General features: G+C 46.6%; 1 protein-coding gene across 3 annotated transcripts in view; it reads left to right on the forward strand.

Moving 5' to 3' along the window:
• The window catches only part of RLIG1 (RNA 5'-phosphate and 3'-OH ligase 1), a 40,590-nt gene that overhangs the window by 15,901 nt on the left and 4,740 nt on the right, over positions 1–19,949 (forward strand). For all 3 annotated transcript variants that reach the window (XM_088454392.1, XM_088454393.1, XM_088454394.1), the window contains exon 5: positions 9,636–9,833. In XM_088454392.1, the coding sequence (XP_088310518.1) occupies positions 9,636–9,833 (198 nt within the window). The remainder of the gene's footprint in view (positions 1–9,635; positions 9,834–19,949) is intronic.

Raw genomic sequence — 19,949 nt, forward strand, 5'->3', positions numbered from 1 at the left:
CAGCTTTGAGGGATGGATTTAAAAGTGCAATAACAATACATGCAAAACGAGGCCTTTTTTTTTTTTTTTTTTTGCTAATAATATTATTCCCTTTTGGATCTAGTCCTCAAAGCAGCAGAAAGAAACTAATCTTTAGTAAATATAACCCCTAAATCTAAGGCTGAAAGCCCACCTTCCATTAAAACACCCATTCTTGTTATCTCAGGGCCTGATTCAGAGCCGGACGCTATTTGGGCTCGCTCGTTCAGAAAAAGGGGCCGGCTATTTAAATTGAGCGCTCGCTCTTTGCGGTCTGTTGACGCCTCTATGTCTGAGCGGGTGAACGAAACATGCGCTCGCTATTTTGTAAAGACGCCCCCTGGCCGCTCGCATCCTACGTCATCTCCGCTATTTATTTGATTAATCGAGTACATCGAAAGGCGTCTGAACTGCTCGCAGTGCTTGTGGTTGGATTTTCCTACCGCAATCATGCGAACAGTTCAGGCTAAGAAACAACCAAGTGACGTGGTCGATGACGCTGCTTTGTTAATTATGCACACCCTTAAAACGCCCGTTTTGACCGTTTGGCATGCCTGCGTTCGGATCTCCACTCCCCGTTTTCAAGCACCTTCCCCTGTTACCACCCACAAATGCCTCATCCTGTCACTCAAATTAGCAGGCACTCGCTATTTTGCGAGCGCTCGATTTCCGACCGCAATGACTGGTTGGCGCATGCGCATTACGACCCATACGCATGCGCAGATGTGCGAACATCGCTCGGAGCGAACGAGCGGCCACTTACGAGCGGCTCTGAATCAGGCCCTCAGTTTGTATAAACTGCTCTATATGGCTGGTGTCACAAGTGTTCCTGCTGCTAACAAGCATTTAGAAAACTTTCAATAGTGTTTTTATGATCATATGTAAGTCTCTCCTATAGGCTTGGGGAAATGCTGCTTTGGCTCCAGTACATTTTTATGCTTGTGTGATACAGACTACAGTATCGTACATCTATTACAGTGGGGTGTAGTATATTATTTTTAACATTCAGTATGTCGGCATTGAACATGTCAACACTGAAATGTCCACATTACCAGAATGTTACAACTGATATCTGGTGGATCGGCCTGATAATTGTAGAGTGTATGCCCAGCATAAGATGCATGTGTAATAGAAAAAAAACACTCAACTCTGTCTGACATTCGACATTGCATTCGACTCAGGTTCTTTGTCTACTGTACTTGGAAAAAATTGACACTAGTCAGAGGATTCTACCCCCTAAGACTGAATTTCCCTAAATGTATTTCTCTTTCATCCACTAGGGGACACTGGAGGTGCTTACGCTGGGGTATAGAGGCGTGGATAACTGGAGCCGGCACTTTAAATAATTCAGAAGTGTGAAGCTCCTCCCCCTCTATGCCCCATCAGCCCTCAGTTTAGAAAATGTGCCTCATGGAGCTGGTCACAATCTGCTGTGCTCCAACAGCACATATATGTTTATTATTATTTTCTTTTTATTTAGGTTTATTTATTTTGTACACTTTTTACACTATATTAGGTACTCTTCGCCACCTCTCTAAAGGTGGGTCTGGGTACCTGGCGCCCTGTCCTTATAGAAGGCAGGAAGGAGTGCACAGCGCACTGACAGCTCCTTACCGCCACAGCACATTTCTCAACATGAAAGAAGGAAAGTGCTGAAGCTGCAGAGAGACTCCATCGGGGACCACGCAGTGAGTAACCTGCTCATCCCCCGGCTCCCAGCCCTGCCGCTGCCCAGCGGTTTTACATAATTAGAATGCTGGGCAGCTAATGCAGAGCACTATGCTCTCCCTCTCCCACCTCCCGCTGGTAAGCGCGGCACCCTGTTCAGCCTGGTGCGGGGCAGCTGATAAAGCTCCCTCCTCCCGCCCGGCTCTCCCTCTCCCCGCTGTTTCAGTAGCGCGGGGCAGGGGATAAGTGTGCTACAGGCGCGACCAGGCGCCTGCTCTCCCTCCTCCCGCCCGGCTCTCCCTCTCCCCGCTGTTCAGTAGCATGGGGCAGGGGATAAGTGCGCTACAGGCGCGACCAGGCGCCTGCTCTCCCTCCTAACCGCCGGGCTCTCTCTCCCCACTGTTACACGCAAGGCAGCTGACAGGCGCCTGCTCTCCCTCCTTCCGCCCGGCTCTCCCTCTCCCCGCTGTTACACGCGGGGCAGAGAGGCGGTAATGCGGTCCGCTGTACACGCGGTGTGGCGCGCCTGGGGGAGGTTAATGGCCACAGAAGCCATCTTGTAAAGCCTTTTAGGGCATAAAGGGGGGCGGAGCTTAAAGGCAGCACGGGTCTCTCTCTACGCGGCAGGCGGCTGTATACAGCAGGGCTGCCGCTCTTCATTACACAGCAGCTCATACTGCATCTCTATATAGGAGATTGCAGTGTAAGACACAGAAGGCTGGATTCCTCTGCTGCCATTCCTGTGCTGCAGGACAACATCCCCTGATTACATCCCTGGTAAAGAGGCTGTAAGTAACTGGGGTGTAAGTGCAGGGGAATCTGATCTGTGGGAGGGGGGTTTCTCCTCCTCTGTGTCCCACAGCCTTCTTGTTTTTATATGTCTGTCTTTTCCGTTTTATGCTGTGTTTCTCTGAGTGACTGTGTGTACCATGTCCAACAGAACCAAGGCTTCTCAAAGGCTGTTTGTCTGTTCCAAGTGTAACAACAAACAGACCAAGCCACATGCCACTGGGTCCACGTTATGTGATGCTTGTATAACAACGGATTCACAGATGGCGATTACTACCTCCGCCATGGATCACTGACATGGTAGGAGTTATGTCAAATTTAACTGAGGCGCGCAGGTCTCCACCTCCCTGGGTAGCTGACTTAACCAAGTCTCTAGACACCCTGGTTTAGATGATGGGTACAGCGGTGCTCCACTTCCTACCAAAGCCCGTCTCAAAGGCATACTCTAATGACTGTTCTCCAGTCAGAAGAGTCGGACGAAGATTTCCTTGCCACAGAGGATACCGTAAAGGGTGAATTGGAGGAAGTTTTACAAGAAATTAACAGGGCCTGGAAACAATTACAAATTTCAAGACCTGGGTTCAGATCCACTGACTATTTAATGTGTATCCAGAGATGGTGCAGAGGGTAAAGCACCTGTTCGTCATCTGGGCGTAGTTTTCCGTCTAGCTTCCCTTTTCCATCATCCATGATGGAGAAGTGGGAAACTCCTCTTCCTGCAGATGTCTGTTTCCCGTCTCACTAAGAAAACAGCACTTCCAGTGCCGGGAGCTACTGTTTTAAAGGACACTTCGGATCGTAAGTTGGAGACAACACTAAGATCTATATATACCGCAACTGGAGCTCAACTTAGTCCTAACCTTGTTACCGCCGGGGTTAACAAGGCTGTGGTTTGCTGGGCTGATCAGCTGATTTCAGGTTTGGACTCTGGTACTTCCAGAGCAGAATTACGTCTATTAGCAGAACACATCTGAGAGTCTGCAGTTTACTGGGGAGAAGCTTCAAAGGATATTAGTCAGATAAGTGCTCGCACGCAGAGCTCTGTGGTTGCGCACTTGGCAGGCGGACGCAGAGTCCAAGCGTGCGGCTGAGGGTTTACCATTCACGGGTGACATGCTTTTTGGCCCGGAATTGGACAAGTGGATATCCCAAGCCACGGGGCGGTAAGTTCTCTTTCCTCCCGTCTACTGCTCCAGTTCCCAGAAGACCTTATACTGGACCTTTGTTTCATTCCTTTTGAGCCCCTAATTCCTTTCATGGTAGAGCCAGAGGTGCTCCTACACAACCGAGCAGAGGTAGAGGTCGTCCACAAACTGTTGCACGTAGACCAGAGTCTAAACCAGCTGAGAAACAGGTGGCATGATAGTTTTCTGTCCCACCTGGGGTCTCCTGCGGTGGGAGCCCACTTCCAAGAATTTCAAGTTATAAAGGAGGCTATCAGGTCTCTAGTAGTGTCATCTGTGTTAGTTCCGGTTCCGGAGCATCAGCGAGGTATGGGGTTTTTACTCAAGCCTGTTTGTAGTGCCCAGACCGGAGGGTGCGGTCATGGCCATCTTGAACCTCAAGTCCTTAAACCTGTATCTAAAGATGTATCGTTTCAAAATGGAATCTCTGCAGTCTGTTGTTGCGAGCCAGGGGAGTTCCTATTATCCCTGGATATCAGGGATACTTATCTCCATTTTCCCATGGGAACCGCACCAAGCTTTTCTGCACTTTGCCATATTGAAAGATCATATCCTCGGCTCCCCGCATATTCAACAAACTCATAGCAGTCATGATCGCTCTCCTTCGGTCATCAGGAGTGAACATAGGCCCTCATTCAGAGCCGCTCGTTAGCGGCAGTACGCTCGTTCCGAGCGATGTTTGCACATCTGCGCATGCGTACGCTTTTTAGTACGCATGCGCGAACCAGTCAGTGCGGCCGAAAATCCTTTGTACGCTATATAGCGAGTGCCTGCTATTTTGAGTGACAGAATGAGGCGTATGTGGGTGGTAACAGGGGAAGGTGCTTGAAAATGGGGAGTGGAGATCCGAACGCAGGCGTGCTTAAAGGTCAAAGCGGGCGTTTTATGGGTGTGTATATTTAAAACAGCAGCGTCATTGACCACGTCACTGGGTTATTTTATAGCCAGAACTGCACGCAAATTTGTGGTAGCAAACACCAACCACAAGAATAGCGAGCAGTTCATACGCTGGTCGATGTACTCGATTAATCTAATAAATAGCGGACATGACGTAGGATGCGTGCGGCCAGGGGGCGTTTTTAACAAATAAACGAGCGTATGTTTTGCTCGTTCGTTCAGACTTAGAGGTGTGAACAGACTGCAATGTGCGTACGGATCATTTGAATAGCCACCCCTTGTTTTTAAACGAACGACCGCAAATAGCGTCCGGCTCTGAATGAGGGCCATAATCCATTATTTGGACGATCTGTTGCTTCAGTATCTCTTCTATCCGATCAAGCACAGAGGTTTGTCCAGCTGGTCCTCAGACCAAAGAAGGTGTCAATGCTTCTTTGTCTGCGTCTCTTTGGAAAGATGGTAGCTGCTTTCGAGGCACTACAGTTCGATTTCACTCCAGGGTTCAGGGTCTCATCTACTTCTACAACGACAGTTCCGTCTGAGCCCGGTTACCAGAGTGGCCTTCTCTGGTGGACGCAATCCACCAATCTTTTAGCGGGCCGGAGATTCGGAGTGTGGAACTGGATCATCGTAACTACGGATGCCAGCCTTCGAGGGTGGAGAGCAGTAGTCCTCGATTACAACTTTCAAGTTCAAGGGTCCCCTCTAGAACGGAAGTGGGCCATAAAAGCGTTGGAACTCAGAGCGAACAGTGCTCTGATAGAGACAACAGAGTTTCTAAAGGGCTCATCTGGTAAGAGTTCAGTCCGACAGCGTGACTGCAGTAGTTTTCATCAACGGCCTGAGTCACATGGCTATGCGAGAAGTAACTGAGATCGTCCGGTGGGCCGAGAACCAGTAAGTAATCCTGTCGGCGGTATTCATCCCGGATGTGGACAACTGGGAAGCACATTACCTAAGTCGACAGGATGTCCAGAATGGAAGCTTCATCCAGACGTGTTCAGCGCGCTGATACGTCGATGGGGATGTCCACAGGTGAACCTCATGGCGTCACGACTGAATTGTCAGCTCCCAGTATACGTGTCAAGAACTCGAGATCCGCAGGCGGAAGCAGTAGCCGCTCTGACAAGTCAGTGGATCGAAGACTTTGCTTATTTTTTTTCCTCCGATTCCGCGTCTTCCGTGTCTTCTAAAAAGAGGAATAAACAAGAGACAGCCTTTGTAATTCTCGTGGCTCACAACTGGCCTCGGAGAAGTTGGTTCTCGGACCTTCGGTCCCTATTGACAGAAGATCCGTGGTCCTTTCCTATGCGCCAGGATCCTCTACAGCAGGTTTTGTTTTCATACACCCCAACTTAGCACAACTGCGTTTAACGGGGTGGCTCTTTAAACCGATATCCTAAGACGCAGTGGCATCCCAGACGCAGTTATCCCCACCATGATACGTGCCAGGAAGCCAGTTTCGGCTGCACATGATCATCGCTTCTGGCGTGCTTATATCTCATGGTGTTCCGGTCGGGGTCTTCTGTCTAGGACTTTTCGTTTATCCACGGTTTCTTCTTTTCCTTTACACAGGTCTAGATTCTGACCTTCGTCTAGGAACCTTAAAGGTGCAAGTCTCTGACCTTTCCATTTTCCTTTTAAAGGAAATTGGCCTTCTTTCCTGAGATACTGACATTCTGTAAGGGGTCTTGCACGCGCAGCACCCTTTCGTACCTCCAATAGCTCCCTGGGATCTAATCTTAGTGCTTCTGTTTCTTCAGTCGCCCATGTTTGAACCTTTGGAGGATGTTGATCTTAAGTACCTGTCTTGGAAGACAGTCCTCCTCCTGGCTCTTGCTTCGACTCGTAGAGTTTCAGAATGGGGGGCTATCTCTGATAAGCACCTTACCTTGTGTTTCATGCTGATAGGGCGGAACTCCGGACGGTAGCCGCTTTCCTTCCCAATATTGTGTCGGCTTTTCATATCTATCAGCCTATTGTGGTACCGTCGTTGGTGGAGGACTATGGTGGTCCTCCTGTCTTGGATGTGGTTACGGCTTTCCGCACCTATGTTGCCAGGACAGCGTCCCTCCTTAAGTTTGAGTCGTTTTTTTTGTCCTCTATGATGCTGTTCGGAGGGGTTGTCCATCGTCTAAGCAGACTTTGGCACGTTGGCTTCGGCTGACTATTCATCTGACTTATGTTAGTGCCGACCGTCTGCCTCTTCGTCCATTTCGGCTCATTCCACACGTTCTGTGGGTGCATCATGGGCGGCCGGTAGAGGAGCCTCCTCGTCACAATTGTGCTGTGCGGCCACTTGGTCTTCAGTTCACACGTTTGTCAAGTTTTACAAAGTGGATCTGTTTCCTTCTTCGGCATCCCGGTTTGGCAACCTAGTTCTGCAGGCGCCTCAGAGCGCTCCCGCCCGTGGGGAAGAAAACTTTGGGACGTCCCTAGCGTAAGCACCTAAAGTGTCCCCTAGTGGATGAAAGAGAAAATGGGATTTTGGTACCTACCGGTAAATCCTTTTCTCTGATTCCACAGGGGACACTGGACGCCCACCTCTGCGCTCTTTGCCTGCCCGTTCGGCTTGTTCCGTATGTTGTATGATAGTTATTGTGTGTTCTTCTCTCCTTTTCTTACTCCGCTTGTTCTCCATCTCCTCTCGGTCTTCATTTTCTAAAATGAGGGCTGATGGGGCATAGAGGGGGAGGAGCTTCACACTTCTGAATTATTTAAAGTGCCGGCTCCAGTTATCCACGCCTCTATACCCCAGCGTAAGCACCTCCAGGCGTCCCCTGTGGAATCAGAGAAAAGGATTTACAGGTAGGTACCAAAATCCCATTTTCACCAATGGGCCTTTATGGACTGAACGGTTTACTTGAAATATTTAACAATTGTAACTTTAAATTTAAAATTATTTGCGGGCCCGATGCAGGCCACGCTCCCTCCAATGTGACGCCACACGGGGCGGGGCCACAATCGCCATTGACTGCAGCAATGCCCGGAGAATCCGGAGGATGCTCCGGGGAGCTGTAAGGGCAGCGGTGTGACCATCTGAAGCTTCCTAAGGACACTCCTGGCGGCACTACTGTATAGATTCTGGCTGCAGGGTGCTATTCTAGGCACCCTGCTAGCCAGATGAGGATAGCGGAAAAAAGCTCCAAGGGCCAGACCAAATGACTCAGAGGGCCTTATGTTCCCAATGGCTGTCTTAAGGGTATATTTACTAAAGTGAGAGTTTCTAGAAGAGGAGATGTTGCCCAGAGCAACCTATCAGATTCTAGCTATTATCTTCTAGAATGTGCTAGTTAAATATTAAGTAGAATCTGATTGGTTGCCATGGGCAACATCTCCATTTCTAAAAACTCGCACTTTATTAAATTTACCCCTGAATGTCTACAATGGTATTTTAAGCTAAGACTAAAGGTGCATACACACACAACGATTTTTTGAAAGATTATCGTTAAACGATAATCGTTTGAAATAATCGTTCACTTTCTGAGTCAAACGATGAACGATTATTGTCCATGCGCGTTCACGTTTGTAGTTCAGTCAGACTTGTCAACTCAACGATTTTCATTACGTTAATATGCAAAAATCGTTTGTAGGTCATAAAAATCGTTTATTACATTTAAATGAACATAGTAAATGAACAACTTTAGTAAACGATTTTAGTTCATTTTTCCAAGGTAGAAAATCTTTTACTAAAATCGTTCATTAACTAAATCGTTGTGTGTGTGTGTGCATGCACCTTTACCCTCATCCTCATTAAAGCCTAACCCTAAAATCATGTTGAGGTTTTGTCAGTGTCAACATAATGACTACATACCTTTCAGTGGACCCAGAATGCAGCAGATTTTGGTTTTTGCTATTTAAAAACACTACATGTAATGTTTGAATGGTATAAGTTTTTGAAGCTGGTACACTAGCCGTTAAGGGCAGATCTTGTAGATGTATTAACCTATATATGCTTTTTCCTGAAAGACACAATAGTGCTTACAAAATGCAGATGTGTCAACAGCCTTATTCATAAAGCAGTTCTGTTGGGAGTCCTATTTGTTTCCGTGCAGTCTTACATTTTTCACATTCTATTGAAATCATGTCCCACCCCCAAAATTCTATACGTTCTCATGTTAAATTTGATTTTAAAACACATTAGGTCTGATTCAGTTGGTTTTATAGTATGCTTGGAAATAAATGTATATCTTCACGTGCATTTAGTGTCATGCTTCTATATGGTTGCACCAGGACTATCCACTGCTTGTAAAAGTAGCCGTCATCATTATCAGGGCGTATTTGTACCACCCCTATACCTGGAGCAAGATATCCGCCTGAAGTAAGATGGATCTCTGCATTTGCATTACTCAGGATAGTTGAATTCCGCGTACACGCCCTCAACGTGCCGTTAACACTTAGGGGAATGTTTACTAAAGTGTGGGTTTTTAGAAGTGGAGTTGTTGCCCATAGCAACCAGTCAGATTCTACTTATCTAGCACCTTCTAGAAGATAATAGCTAGAATTTGGTTGCTATGGGCAACAACTCCACTTCTAAGAACCTACACATTAGTTAATATACCCCTTAGACTGCCTGTGCAAATTCCCAGTTTCAAATGCTTTGTTGCAAGTGGAGATGAAGCTGAGATGTGTACGACTGTAAGTAGCCAGTAGTAGCTATAAATTGCTTATACTAAAGTGGACGTATGAGCAGAGCAAATGGCAAGATCAGTCTGCAAATTGGACCTGAATCAGGAGAATTTTCTAACTGGTTGTTTGGCTGATTCAGTTACGGGCAATGCACAGCCACACATCACTGTGATGTTTGTTTGCAAATTATTTGCCCATTATGGTACATTCAACATTGCTACTGTTCCTGCACACCTTTATGGGGTGTGAGGGAAAGCTAGTGATGTTCCTGACCACAATGTGTCATTCCGGAATGGCACATTGCGGCAATCGCGTTTAATTGATTTGCCTTACAATGCCTTATTGAGCACTTGGTGAAGGATAAGTGGCTGGTCCGTTATGAGAAACTTGTTCATACTATTTAAGTGTCATGTAATAAAAATTGCTTATAATTCTATATTTTTTTTACAGGTTGGGTGCCTGTGGAAAATGGCAATAAACAGTATTGCTGGCATTCAAGTGTTGTAAATTATGAAATAGGAGTAGCAATAATACTAAAACGCCATCCAGAGGATCCTGGAAATTTGTTAATCTGTCTTGTGTATTTGTGTGAACTTCTAGAACAAACTCTGGAGCTCATTGGGACCAATATTAATGGAAACCCTTATGGTAAGTATATAATGTACTTTAAAAATGATGATTTAATTTTTTCAATTATAAGCCCTCATAATAAAGGCGCATATATATTTTGACAACTGTAAGGCCTCATGATAAAGGCACGTATATAAATTAATCCAAATTAAGAGCCAGCTTACCTGGGAGTCACCCCTGGGAACTCCAACTAGCACTACTAGAACCAGCATGCCCTCCTAATACTAGCTCATTCATGCATCTCATAACAACAAACAAAAAATGGCAGCTGCTCAATCAATCTGGCAGTATTTTTCAAGTGCATGAAAGGAAGGGGTCATACCAAGTAGAAAAAGTCAGGGGGGTTTAACCCCCTATTGTTCCTCAGCACAATGAGTTATACTTGTAACAATATATGAAGACTATATGGTAATAGAAATGAGTCCTTATAATTGGTATATATTACATTTGGGGTGAGCGTTTGGACATTGGGCCTCCTCAGGGCATCACCACTTAATACACACAGTTACTTTTCACATCGCCTTGTAATGTTTGTTTTATTCATGTAATTTTTCACATATATTTTAACCCCTTTTGCAACACTTATTAATTAGTCTTGCACATCTATACTTTACACTTCCCGGTCACCCTTCTTCCTTTTTTCGTGTGATGCCCTGGGGGGGGTCCTGAGCTGGATATTTTTTGGGGTGCCCTGCTCCCCGGACGTGAAACCCTTAGTGTTAGGGACTGCTAGTGACAGTGAAGCCGTGACGTGGCCTAGCAGCTTCCCATGTATTTGAAATTCAGAGATATTAGTTGCATGCATTTGCAATTACCATATAGTCTTCATATATTGCAAGTATAATTCAGTGTGCTGAGGAACAATAGGGGGTTAACCCCCCCCCCCTCCCCTTCCTTTTTCTACTTGGTATGACCCCTTCCTTTCATGCACCTGTAGGACAGACCTGACGATGTGGATGACGACCCCACGGGAGCATGCACAGGCCAACATATTGGGTACACATAAGACTACTTTGGGGATTTGTTGTGCCGATCCATCAGAATCGGGCAAATCGCTAAAAAAAAATAGTCTAGTGTGTACCCAGCTTTAGACTTGCTCTGAAGGCTGATGACCGCCTGATCTGCGTTCAATGTTTCCGGTTTTGTGCTTGAGTGGTAGATGTGAGATGCTTTTAATGAGTGTCAAAGCACTGAACAGCGAGTAAGTCATTAGCATATTTTTGGAATTGCGATCCATGAGAGATCGCAGCTGCCATGGCATTTGCATGCGGATCTGAATTGGGCCCTAAGGACATTGAGGAGTTAAGCTGAGCATCCACTATACAATTTTTTTGTCAGATATCTGTCCAATCTGGCTGGTTGGAATGAAAACCTGGTAATGTATTGGAGCAAATGACAATCGTCCATTTGCTCACAAACACTGTAAAACAGCCAAAAATGGTTGTTCAGACAAATTGGTTAAAACACACGAATTTAACCAATTTGAACAATGTTTTTTGTTCTTTTTTCAGTGTTTAAAACCATATGATCGACTGTCATTTGCTCCCATACATTAACAGGTTTTCATTCCAACCAGCCAGATTGGACAGATATCTGACAGAAAATTGTATAGTGGATGCCCAACTTTAGGCTGGGTACACACGTAAAGATTTTCTTTCCAACCATCCAACTAGATCAGTGGTTCTCAAACTCGGTCCTCAGGACCCCACACATGTCACGTTTTGCAGGTCACCCAGCAGGTGCACAGGTGTATTCATTACTCACTGACACATTTGAAAAGATCCACAGGAGGAGATAATTATTTCCCTTGTGATTCTATGAGGAGACCTGGAAGACATGCACTGTTTTGGTTCCTGAGGACCGAGTTTGAGAACCTGTGAACTAGATGATTGATTTAAAAATCTGGTAACGTATGGGAGTAAATGATGATCAGCAATTTGCTCCTAAATGCCAGAAAACAGATGAAAATGGTCGTCAGACAAGTTTGAACAAATTGTTTAGATCAAACGTTTAACAAACGTTTAAGCTGCCTACACACGTAACGATGTTAGTAACCAATGATTTTCGTTAATGATTTTCATTCAGATTTTCCCTTGAAAAAGTGAACGAAAATCGTTTAGAAAAATCGTTGGTTACTAGATTAATGAACAATTTTGTCAACTATTTTCATGAACGATTTTGTATTCAAGCATACAGTGAATGGACATCGTTCATCGTTCATTCTGTACAACATGAATGATTTTGTGAACGAAAATTGTTCTGTTGGACAGTCAGAATGGACGATGAACTACAAACGGGAGCGCGCTTGAACGATTATCGTTCATCCAAAAAAATTAACGATTTTTCAAACGATTTAATGATAACGATGTCGTTTTAGTTAAATCGTTCAAAAAATCGTTACGTGTGTATGCACCTTTTAGGGTCCAGACACTTCACTGTTTAAGATAAAAAAGTAAAGGTTTATTTTCCCACTATTACCCAGTTATCTGACCTGCTTCTCGTATGTGTGGTCTAAGGGGGTCATTCAGACCCGTTCGCGAGCAAAGGACACTCGCAAACGGGTCGATGTTGCCCCACTGCGCAAGCGCACGACGGAGGGAGCTCTGTCGTGCGCATGCGCGAGACCCGGATAGCGGCTCTCCGTCGGTCCGGGTCTCGCACCAAAGGGGGCGTGCTGTCGATGTTGATTGACAGCACGCCCCCTTTGGTGGGCGTGCCGGGGGCGTGACTGCCAGACGGAGGCGTTCCCATGGGAACGCCTACCATCTGAGTCTGGCCCCATTGACATCAGTAATGATGTCAGTGGGAGTGATTTTGGCTCTGATAGAGGCAAAATCACTCCTGGGCTTGCGGAAGCGAGACCCTACGGCAGGGTCTCGTCGCAAGCCCGATGGTCTGTGACCATCGCGACCATCTTTTTGGCCGCTCGCATAAGCTGTGGGTGGTCACCCACAGCTATGCGAGCGGCCAAGAGGCCGCTCCAAATTTAGCTGGGACGGCCCTGATTCAGAGCGAGCGCTCTGGTCAGAGCGTTCAGCTCTGAATCAGGCCCATAGCCTGATTGCAATTTCAATCTCTTTATTTTCTCTCTAGAGCATATTGTGTGATGAAAATCTCCACCTTAAGCTGGCCATCCACTATACAATTTTCTGTCAGATATCTGTCCAATCTGGCTGGTTGGAATGAAAACCTGGTAATGTATGGGCGCAAATGACAGGTGTCCATTTGCTCACAAACACTGGAAAATAGCCAAAAATGGTTGTTCAGACAAATTGGTTAAAACACACAAATTTTATCCAATTTGAACAATTTTTTTTTGTCCTTTTTTCAGTGTTTAAAACCATGTGATCGACTGTCATTTGCTCCCATACATTATCAGGTTTTCATTAGAAACCAGCCAGATTGGACAGATATCTGGCAGAAAATTGTATAGTGGGTGGCCACAATACTGCAATGCCTACCTCCTCAGGACCTGGAGCACGATTGCCTTTGTGTCTGCTGCTTTACGGCCCTGCAACAGGTGACTTCACCCATTGAATCCAGTTAGGAACTGGCTTGGGCATCCAAGTTAACACTGGTAATGTTAGTTTGTAGACAGGATGGCAGTTCCAGTGCTCCCTGTACCCGTTGTGGGTTTCAGCTTCCCATGGCAGAGCCACTCTGGAAGCAGACTTTTCCACAGTCAGTGCAGCGTTTAGCTCAGGTGTCCACGTCCTTTCAGCAGATGCTGAACAAGGATAGGGCTCCCGGACATAGGCCTACTGAATGCGAAAGCACTACGCCTTTATCTAGGTTATGTCCCCAGTAGACGTAGTGGCTTTGTCAGAACAATACAGTTCCTTCTTCTAGTGGAGATCTAGGAGCAACCTCCTAGATCCAAAGCACCTGTATAAGGCAGAAGAAGACAGATATAGATATTTTAGTCTTCTGCTCAGCTACAAGACCTCCTAGTGGAAGCTTTTTCAAGTGTCAAAGCGCATTGCTACCTTTACCTTCTCCCAGCAGCAGATAGGGCTAAGTGGGAATCTCCTCCTCCTGTGGATGCCCATATTACTCTTCTAATTCGGTCATCCCTTCTTCATTACTCGTCTAATAGGGCATCCCTCCTTTCTATTCCTAATACGGCATCTCTTAAAGATCCTATGGATAGGAAGCTAGCAAATTTATTAATTGTGAATGCAGGATCTCTAAGTAGTCCTAACCTTGTTACGGCTTGGCTGTCTAAGTGGTCCATTGCTTGGCAGACGCTTTGGAGGACGGGCTTTCCTCTGGCGTACACAGTGGTACGCCAGAGGAACGCATTGGTTACAATGTTATAGAGGCAGCTTATCTCTCCGAAGCAGCTACAGTTTCAGGAATTTTACCTTCTAAAATTCAGCTTATGTAGGGGCAGCCAGAAGAGCCCTCTGGCTGCGCACCTGGAAGGAGGACACAGAATCCTTGAAGGCCCTAGAGGCCCTTCACTATTTGGGTGGTGATCTGTTTGGTCCACAGTTGGACAAGATGGTGGCCATGTTGGGAGCATCTAAATCTGCTTCCTTGCCGTCTTTTGCCACCTCGAGACCTAAAACTTCAGCTATTTCCCAAAAGCCATGGTTCAGCCTCTAAGAGTTCAAAGCCCAAAGGTAAGAAACCCTGGTCCACTAGACATCCAGTGGAAAAACCTTCTGCATGATGGGATGGGGCTCCTCTCGGAAGATCTCAAAGTGGGAGGCCAGCTTCTTAATTTTTCTTCAGTGCGGATGCATATAGATGCTTGGGTCAGAGATGTCGTGCCTCAGGGCTATGCTCTCACTTTCAACAGCATCCATCTGGTTCTTTTCCACCAGCTTTCCTACACAGCCAGAAAAGGCATAAGCTCTCGAGGTGTCTATTCGCTTTCTCGTGGGCTCGGGTCATAAATTCGATTCCCCAATCCCAAAGAGGGTTAGGCTTTTATGCCAATCTGTTTCTGCTTCAGAAGCCGGATTGCACTTTTCAACCCATTCTCAATTTGAAACACCTGAACAAATTTCTCTGAATTACCAAATTCCGCATGGAGTCCCTTTAGTCCATAATTCTAGCATTGAAACCTGGAGACTTTATGGCATCGTTGGATATCCTGGATGCCTATTTACAATACGCCCCAATTACCATAGCTTCTTCAGGTTTGCAATACAACCAGCCATTGTCAGTTTCAGGTATTACCCCTTGGTATGACCATGGCCCCTCACGTGTTCACAAAGGTCATGGCGGTAGTGGCAGCACGTCTTTGATGCAAGGGCTTCACAATCTTAGCTTACCTGGACGACTTGCTTCTCCTGACTCAGGCCCTGATTCAGAGCCGGACACTCTGACAGAGCGCTCGCTCTGAATCAGGGCCGGGCTATTTTTTGTTTTTTTTAGAACGGCCTCCTGGCCGCTTGCATAGCTGTGGGGTGACCACCCACAGCTATAGCGAGCGGCCAGGAAGATGGTCGCGATGGTCAAGACCATCGCGACCATCGGGCTTGCGACGAGACCCTTGTGGTAGGGTCTCGTTGCCGCAAGCCCCAGAGAGATTTTGGCTCTAACAGCCGAAATCTCTCCCACTGACATCACTCGTGATGTCAGTGGGGCCGCCCCCAAACGGAGGCGTTCACATGGGAACCCCTCCTTTTGGGCAGCCGCTCCCCCGGCACGACACCAAAGGGGGCAAGCTGTCACTCAACATCAACTGCTCGCCCCCTTTGTTGCGAGACCCGGAGTGACGGAGTGCCCGTCGCTATCCGGGTCTCGCGCATGCACACGCCGGCTCCGTTGTGCGCATGCACACTGGCCCACCATCGACCCGGTTGCGAGCGCACATCGCTTGCGACTGGGTCTGAATCAGGCCCTCAGTCTCCAACAGTTCTCACAGATCATATCCGTCTGACAGTAGAGCTTCTACAGTACTACGGCTGGGTAATTAATCGGATGAAATCCATGCTATCTCCGTTCCAGGAGATGCTCCTCCTGGGAGCCTTGTTGGATATTAGAGCTCAGAGGGTCTTCCTCCCTCCGGTCAAGATTTTGATCTTACAAGCCAGAATACACACCTTTCTCAGTCAGTGTTTGGTATCCATACAGTCGTGCATGCAAATTCTAGGGTTATTGGTCTCAAAGTTCAACATAGTGGAGTACAGTCAGTGCCACTCCCGACCTCTCCAAGTAGTCATTCTGAAGTGATGGATTAAGTCTCGCCTGAACCTCAAGGCTCAGACTCTTATTCTTCCCCAGAAGGTATGTCTCTCCCTGCTGTGGATGCTCCAGCACTCACATTTGGACAAGGGACTTTTGGATCCAGGACTGGGACCTACTTACCACCGATGGAAGCCTTCAAGGGTGGGGGGCAGTAGCTTGATATCTAACCTTTCGGGGCCATTGGATGTGTCAGGAGAGCCAGGTTTCCATTAACATCCTGGAACTTTGTACCGTGTACAGGGCACTGTCAGGCACAGCACCTCCTTCTAAAAAGTCCAGTGACTGTACAGACAGACAATGCAACTGCTATGGCCTACATAAACCACCAAGGCGGCACTCAGTCAGGGAGCCATGTAAGAAGTAAGCCGGATTCTTTGCTTGGTGGAACGTCCTATTCTATTCCAGCACTGTCTGCCATTTTCATCCCGGGCATTCAAGATTGGGAAACGGATTTCCTAGGTGGTCAGACATCCATGCAGCCAAGTGGGTGCTGCATCTAGACGTCTTCCAGCTATTAGTCCGTCGCTGGCGCCTACCGCACATCAACATGATAGAGTCTCGCTGCAGTCATCAGCTTCCAAATTATTGCTCCTGCACCAAGGATCCAGAAGCTCTCCTGGTAGATTCACTAGCTGTTCCAGGACCTACCGTCTGATGTTTTCCCTCTGATCTCAATGATTCCTCGATGCCTTCGCAAGTCAAAACTGGAAGGAGGCACTCTGATCCTGGCGGTTGTGGGTTGGCCATGGCGGGTGTGGTATGCATATGTGCTGGGCCTGCCCATAGACGCCTTTCTGCATCTTCCACTGTGGCCAGATCTGCTGTCTCAGGGCCCCTGCTTCCATCTGGATCTAGCCTGTCTCACTTTGATGGGGTGGCACTTGAGACAACCTTTCTAAGAGCTAAAGGATTCTCCAGGAGGGTTGTTCGGATCATGCTGCAGGCTAGGAAGCCTTCTCAGCACGTATTTATCACAGAGTTTGTTATACTTATTTGTCTTGGTGTTCAACTAGGGGTTTGAACCCCGGGTCTTTCCCGTATCCTTTCCTTTCTAGAGACTGGTCTGGATTTGGGCCTCAGGCTCTCATCCTTGAAGGTCCAGGTTTCGGCCTTTTCTGTTCTTATTCAAAGGAAAATAGCTCTGTTACCGGAAGTGCAAACTTTTTCCAGGGGGTTCTCCATGTTCAACTGTCGTTCGTTTCTCCTGTGGCACCCTGGGATCTTTCTTTAGTTCTCCAAACTTTCCAGTCTGATCCATTTGAACCATTCTAGACGGATTTGCGTTGGCTCACGTGGAAAACTGTTTCTACTAGCCGTCGCATCAGCCTGGAGGGGTCGGATTTGAGCGCCCTCTCAGGTCGCGCCCCATTTCTGTTGTTCCATGGGGCTGTACTGAGGACTTGCCTGTGCTACCTTCCCAAGGTGGTATCCCGCTTCCACATTAATCAAAATATAGTAGTACCCGTATTCCAGACTACGGATTCTTCTCAGCTGGAGGCTTCATTGGATGTGGTGAGGGCTCTCTGGCCTTATGTTAAGCGGACAAGGGATATTCACAATTCGAACTCTTTTATATGATGTTCATAAGAGAGGCTGGCCAGCTGTTCAGCACACCTTGGCCCGCTAGCTTCGCTTTACAATTTGCCAAGCTTACTCCTTGGTGAACATTCATACCCCTGTTGTGGTGACGGCCCATTCCATCTGGCCAGTGGGGACTTAGTGGGCAACACTCTGTGGGGTTTCTGCAGAACAGCTCTGTAAAGCTGCTACATGGTTGTCTGCTCATACCTTCATTCGGTTTTATGCATTTGATACTTTGCGTCTTTGGACGCCGCCTTCGAGCGTTCTGTGCTCACCGCATCTCAGGAGCGTCCCCGCCCATAGGGGACAGCTTTAGGATGTCCCAGTGTCATCCCTGTGCCCCATAGTGGAGGGAGAAGAAAAGGAACCTTATGTTCTTACCTGTTAAGTATTTTTCTGCAACTCCATAGGGGGCACAGGGCGCCCACCCTGACGCACCTGTCTGCTGGGGGTTGTTTCCTTGGTGACCGGTGCGGCTGTACTTTCCATGGGATGGATGGTTCTGTATGTATGCTGGCCTTCCTTCTCCTCCTTCTTAGATCCAAGCCCACCACCGACATCCGCACAGGAAACTGAGAAAGTTAGTTTTTAAACTATTACCTCACAAATCCGCCATTATACAGATTCCTTGCGCAGCCTCAGTAGGAGCCTTCAGCAGGTGTATTCACTATGGCTTCACTTGGGTGTACCAAGATGGCCGTCGTTTTCAGGCATCAGTGGTGAAATCTTCCATAGAGAACAGCAGAAAAGTTGTCCTAACTGAGAATGTAAGAAAAAAGTGACAGTTGGAGTATTAGATTAAAAAAAAAAAATTATGATTTGGGAGTAATGTTTTTGCCCTGAAATTTGTCACGTAGCACCGTTCGTGCCAAATTTCAGCCCGGTACCTCCAATAGCTTTTGAGGCGTAGCACACCCCCCCCCCCCCCCCCCCCCCCCCTTCAGAATTCTCTATGGAGATTTCTATTTTTTTTTTTTTTCTATTCAGCCTTAATATAAGGGCACGACCGTGTATGTGTGTGTGTGTGTGTGTGTGTGTGTATATATATATATATATATATCTAAAAATAGTGCCTTGCAAAAGTATTCTCCCCCTTTGCGTTCCTCAAGTTTTGTTGCCTCACAATAGGTGAACCTCTGTCCCAGTCTCAAATTTCAGGCAGACTGAAACAGGTTTTGCTCAAGAATATCCCTGTATTTAGCACCATCCATCTTTCCCTCGACTCAAATCAGTTTCCCAGTCCCTGCTGCTGAAAAACATCCCCACAGCATGATGCTGCTACCATCATATTTCACTGTGGGGATGGTGTTCTTGGGGTTATGGATGTGTTGGGCTTGCGCCAGACATAGCGTTTTCCTTGGTGGCCTAAAAGTTCAGTTTTAGTCTCGTCTGACCAGAGCACCTTCCTCCATACATTTGAGGAGTCACCCACATACCTTTTGGCAAACTCAAATTGTGTCGTCTTATTTTTATCACTAAGTAATGGCTTTTTTCTGGCCACTCTTCCATAAAGCCCAGCTCTATGGAGTGTACAGCTTATTGTGGTCACATGCACAGATACACCAGTCGATGCTGTGGAACTCTGCAGCTTCTTCAGGGGTACCTTTTGGTCTCTATGCTGCCTCTCTGATTAATGCCCTCCTTGCCCGGTCTGAGTTTTGGTGGGCGGCCCTCTCTTGGCAGGTTTTTTGTGGTACCATTTGATTATGATGGATTTAATGGTGCTGCGGGGGATCATCAACGATTTGGATATTTTTTTTTTTATAACCCAACCCAGAATTGTACTTCTCAACACATTTGTCTATGACTTGTTTGGAGAGCTCCTTGGTCTTCATGGTGTGATGCCTCTTGCTTAGTGGTGTTGCAGCCTCTGGGGCCTTTAAGAAAAGGTGTGTTTATACTGACAGATCACGTGACACTTAGATTTCACACAGGTGGACTTTATTTCACTAATTGTGACTTTTGAAGGTAATTGGTTGCACTGTAACTTTTGAGGGGCTTCATAGCAAAGAGGGTGATTACATATGCACATGTCAATTTTCTTTATAAAGATTTTTTTTTAATATATATTTTTCTCATTTCCCATCACCAAATTAGACTATTGTGCAGATCCATCGCATAAAATTCAGATAAAAAAAAACATACATTACAGGTTGTAATGTAACAAAAAAGAGAAAAAAGCCAAGGGGGTGAACACTTTTGCAAGGTACTGTAATGTTTAGTTTGTACGTTTTGGTTTATTGCAAAAAATGACAATATACAATACATAAAAAATAAATATGATAGATAAACATATTAGACACCATGCAAAACTTTCTATCTGTAGTAAACATGACACCACAATAGGTCAAT

This window comes from Taudactylus pleione, unplaced genomic scaffold (assembly GCF_031769625.1).
Source record: "Taudactylus pleione unplaced genomic scaffold, aTauple2 ptg000040l, whole genome shotgun sequence".
In the NCBI taxonomy this organism is placed as follows: Eukaryota; Metazoa; Chordata; class Amphibia; order Anura; family Myobatrachidae; genus Taudactylus; species Taudactylus pleione.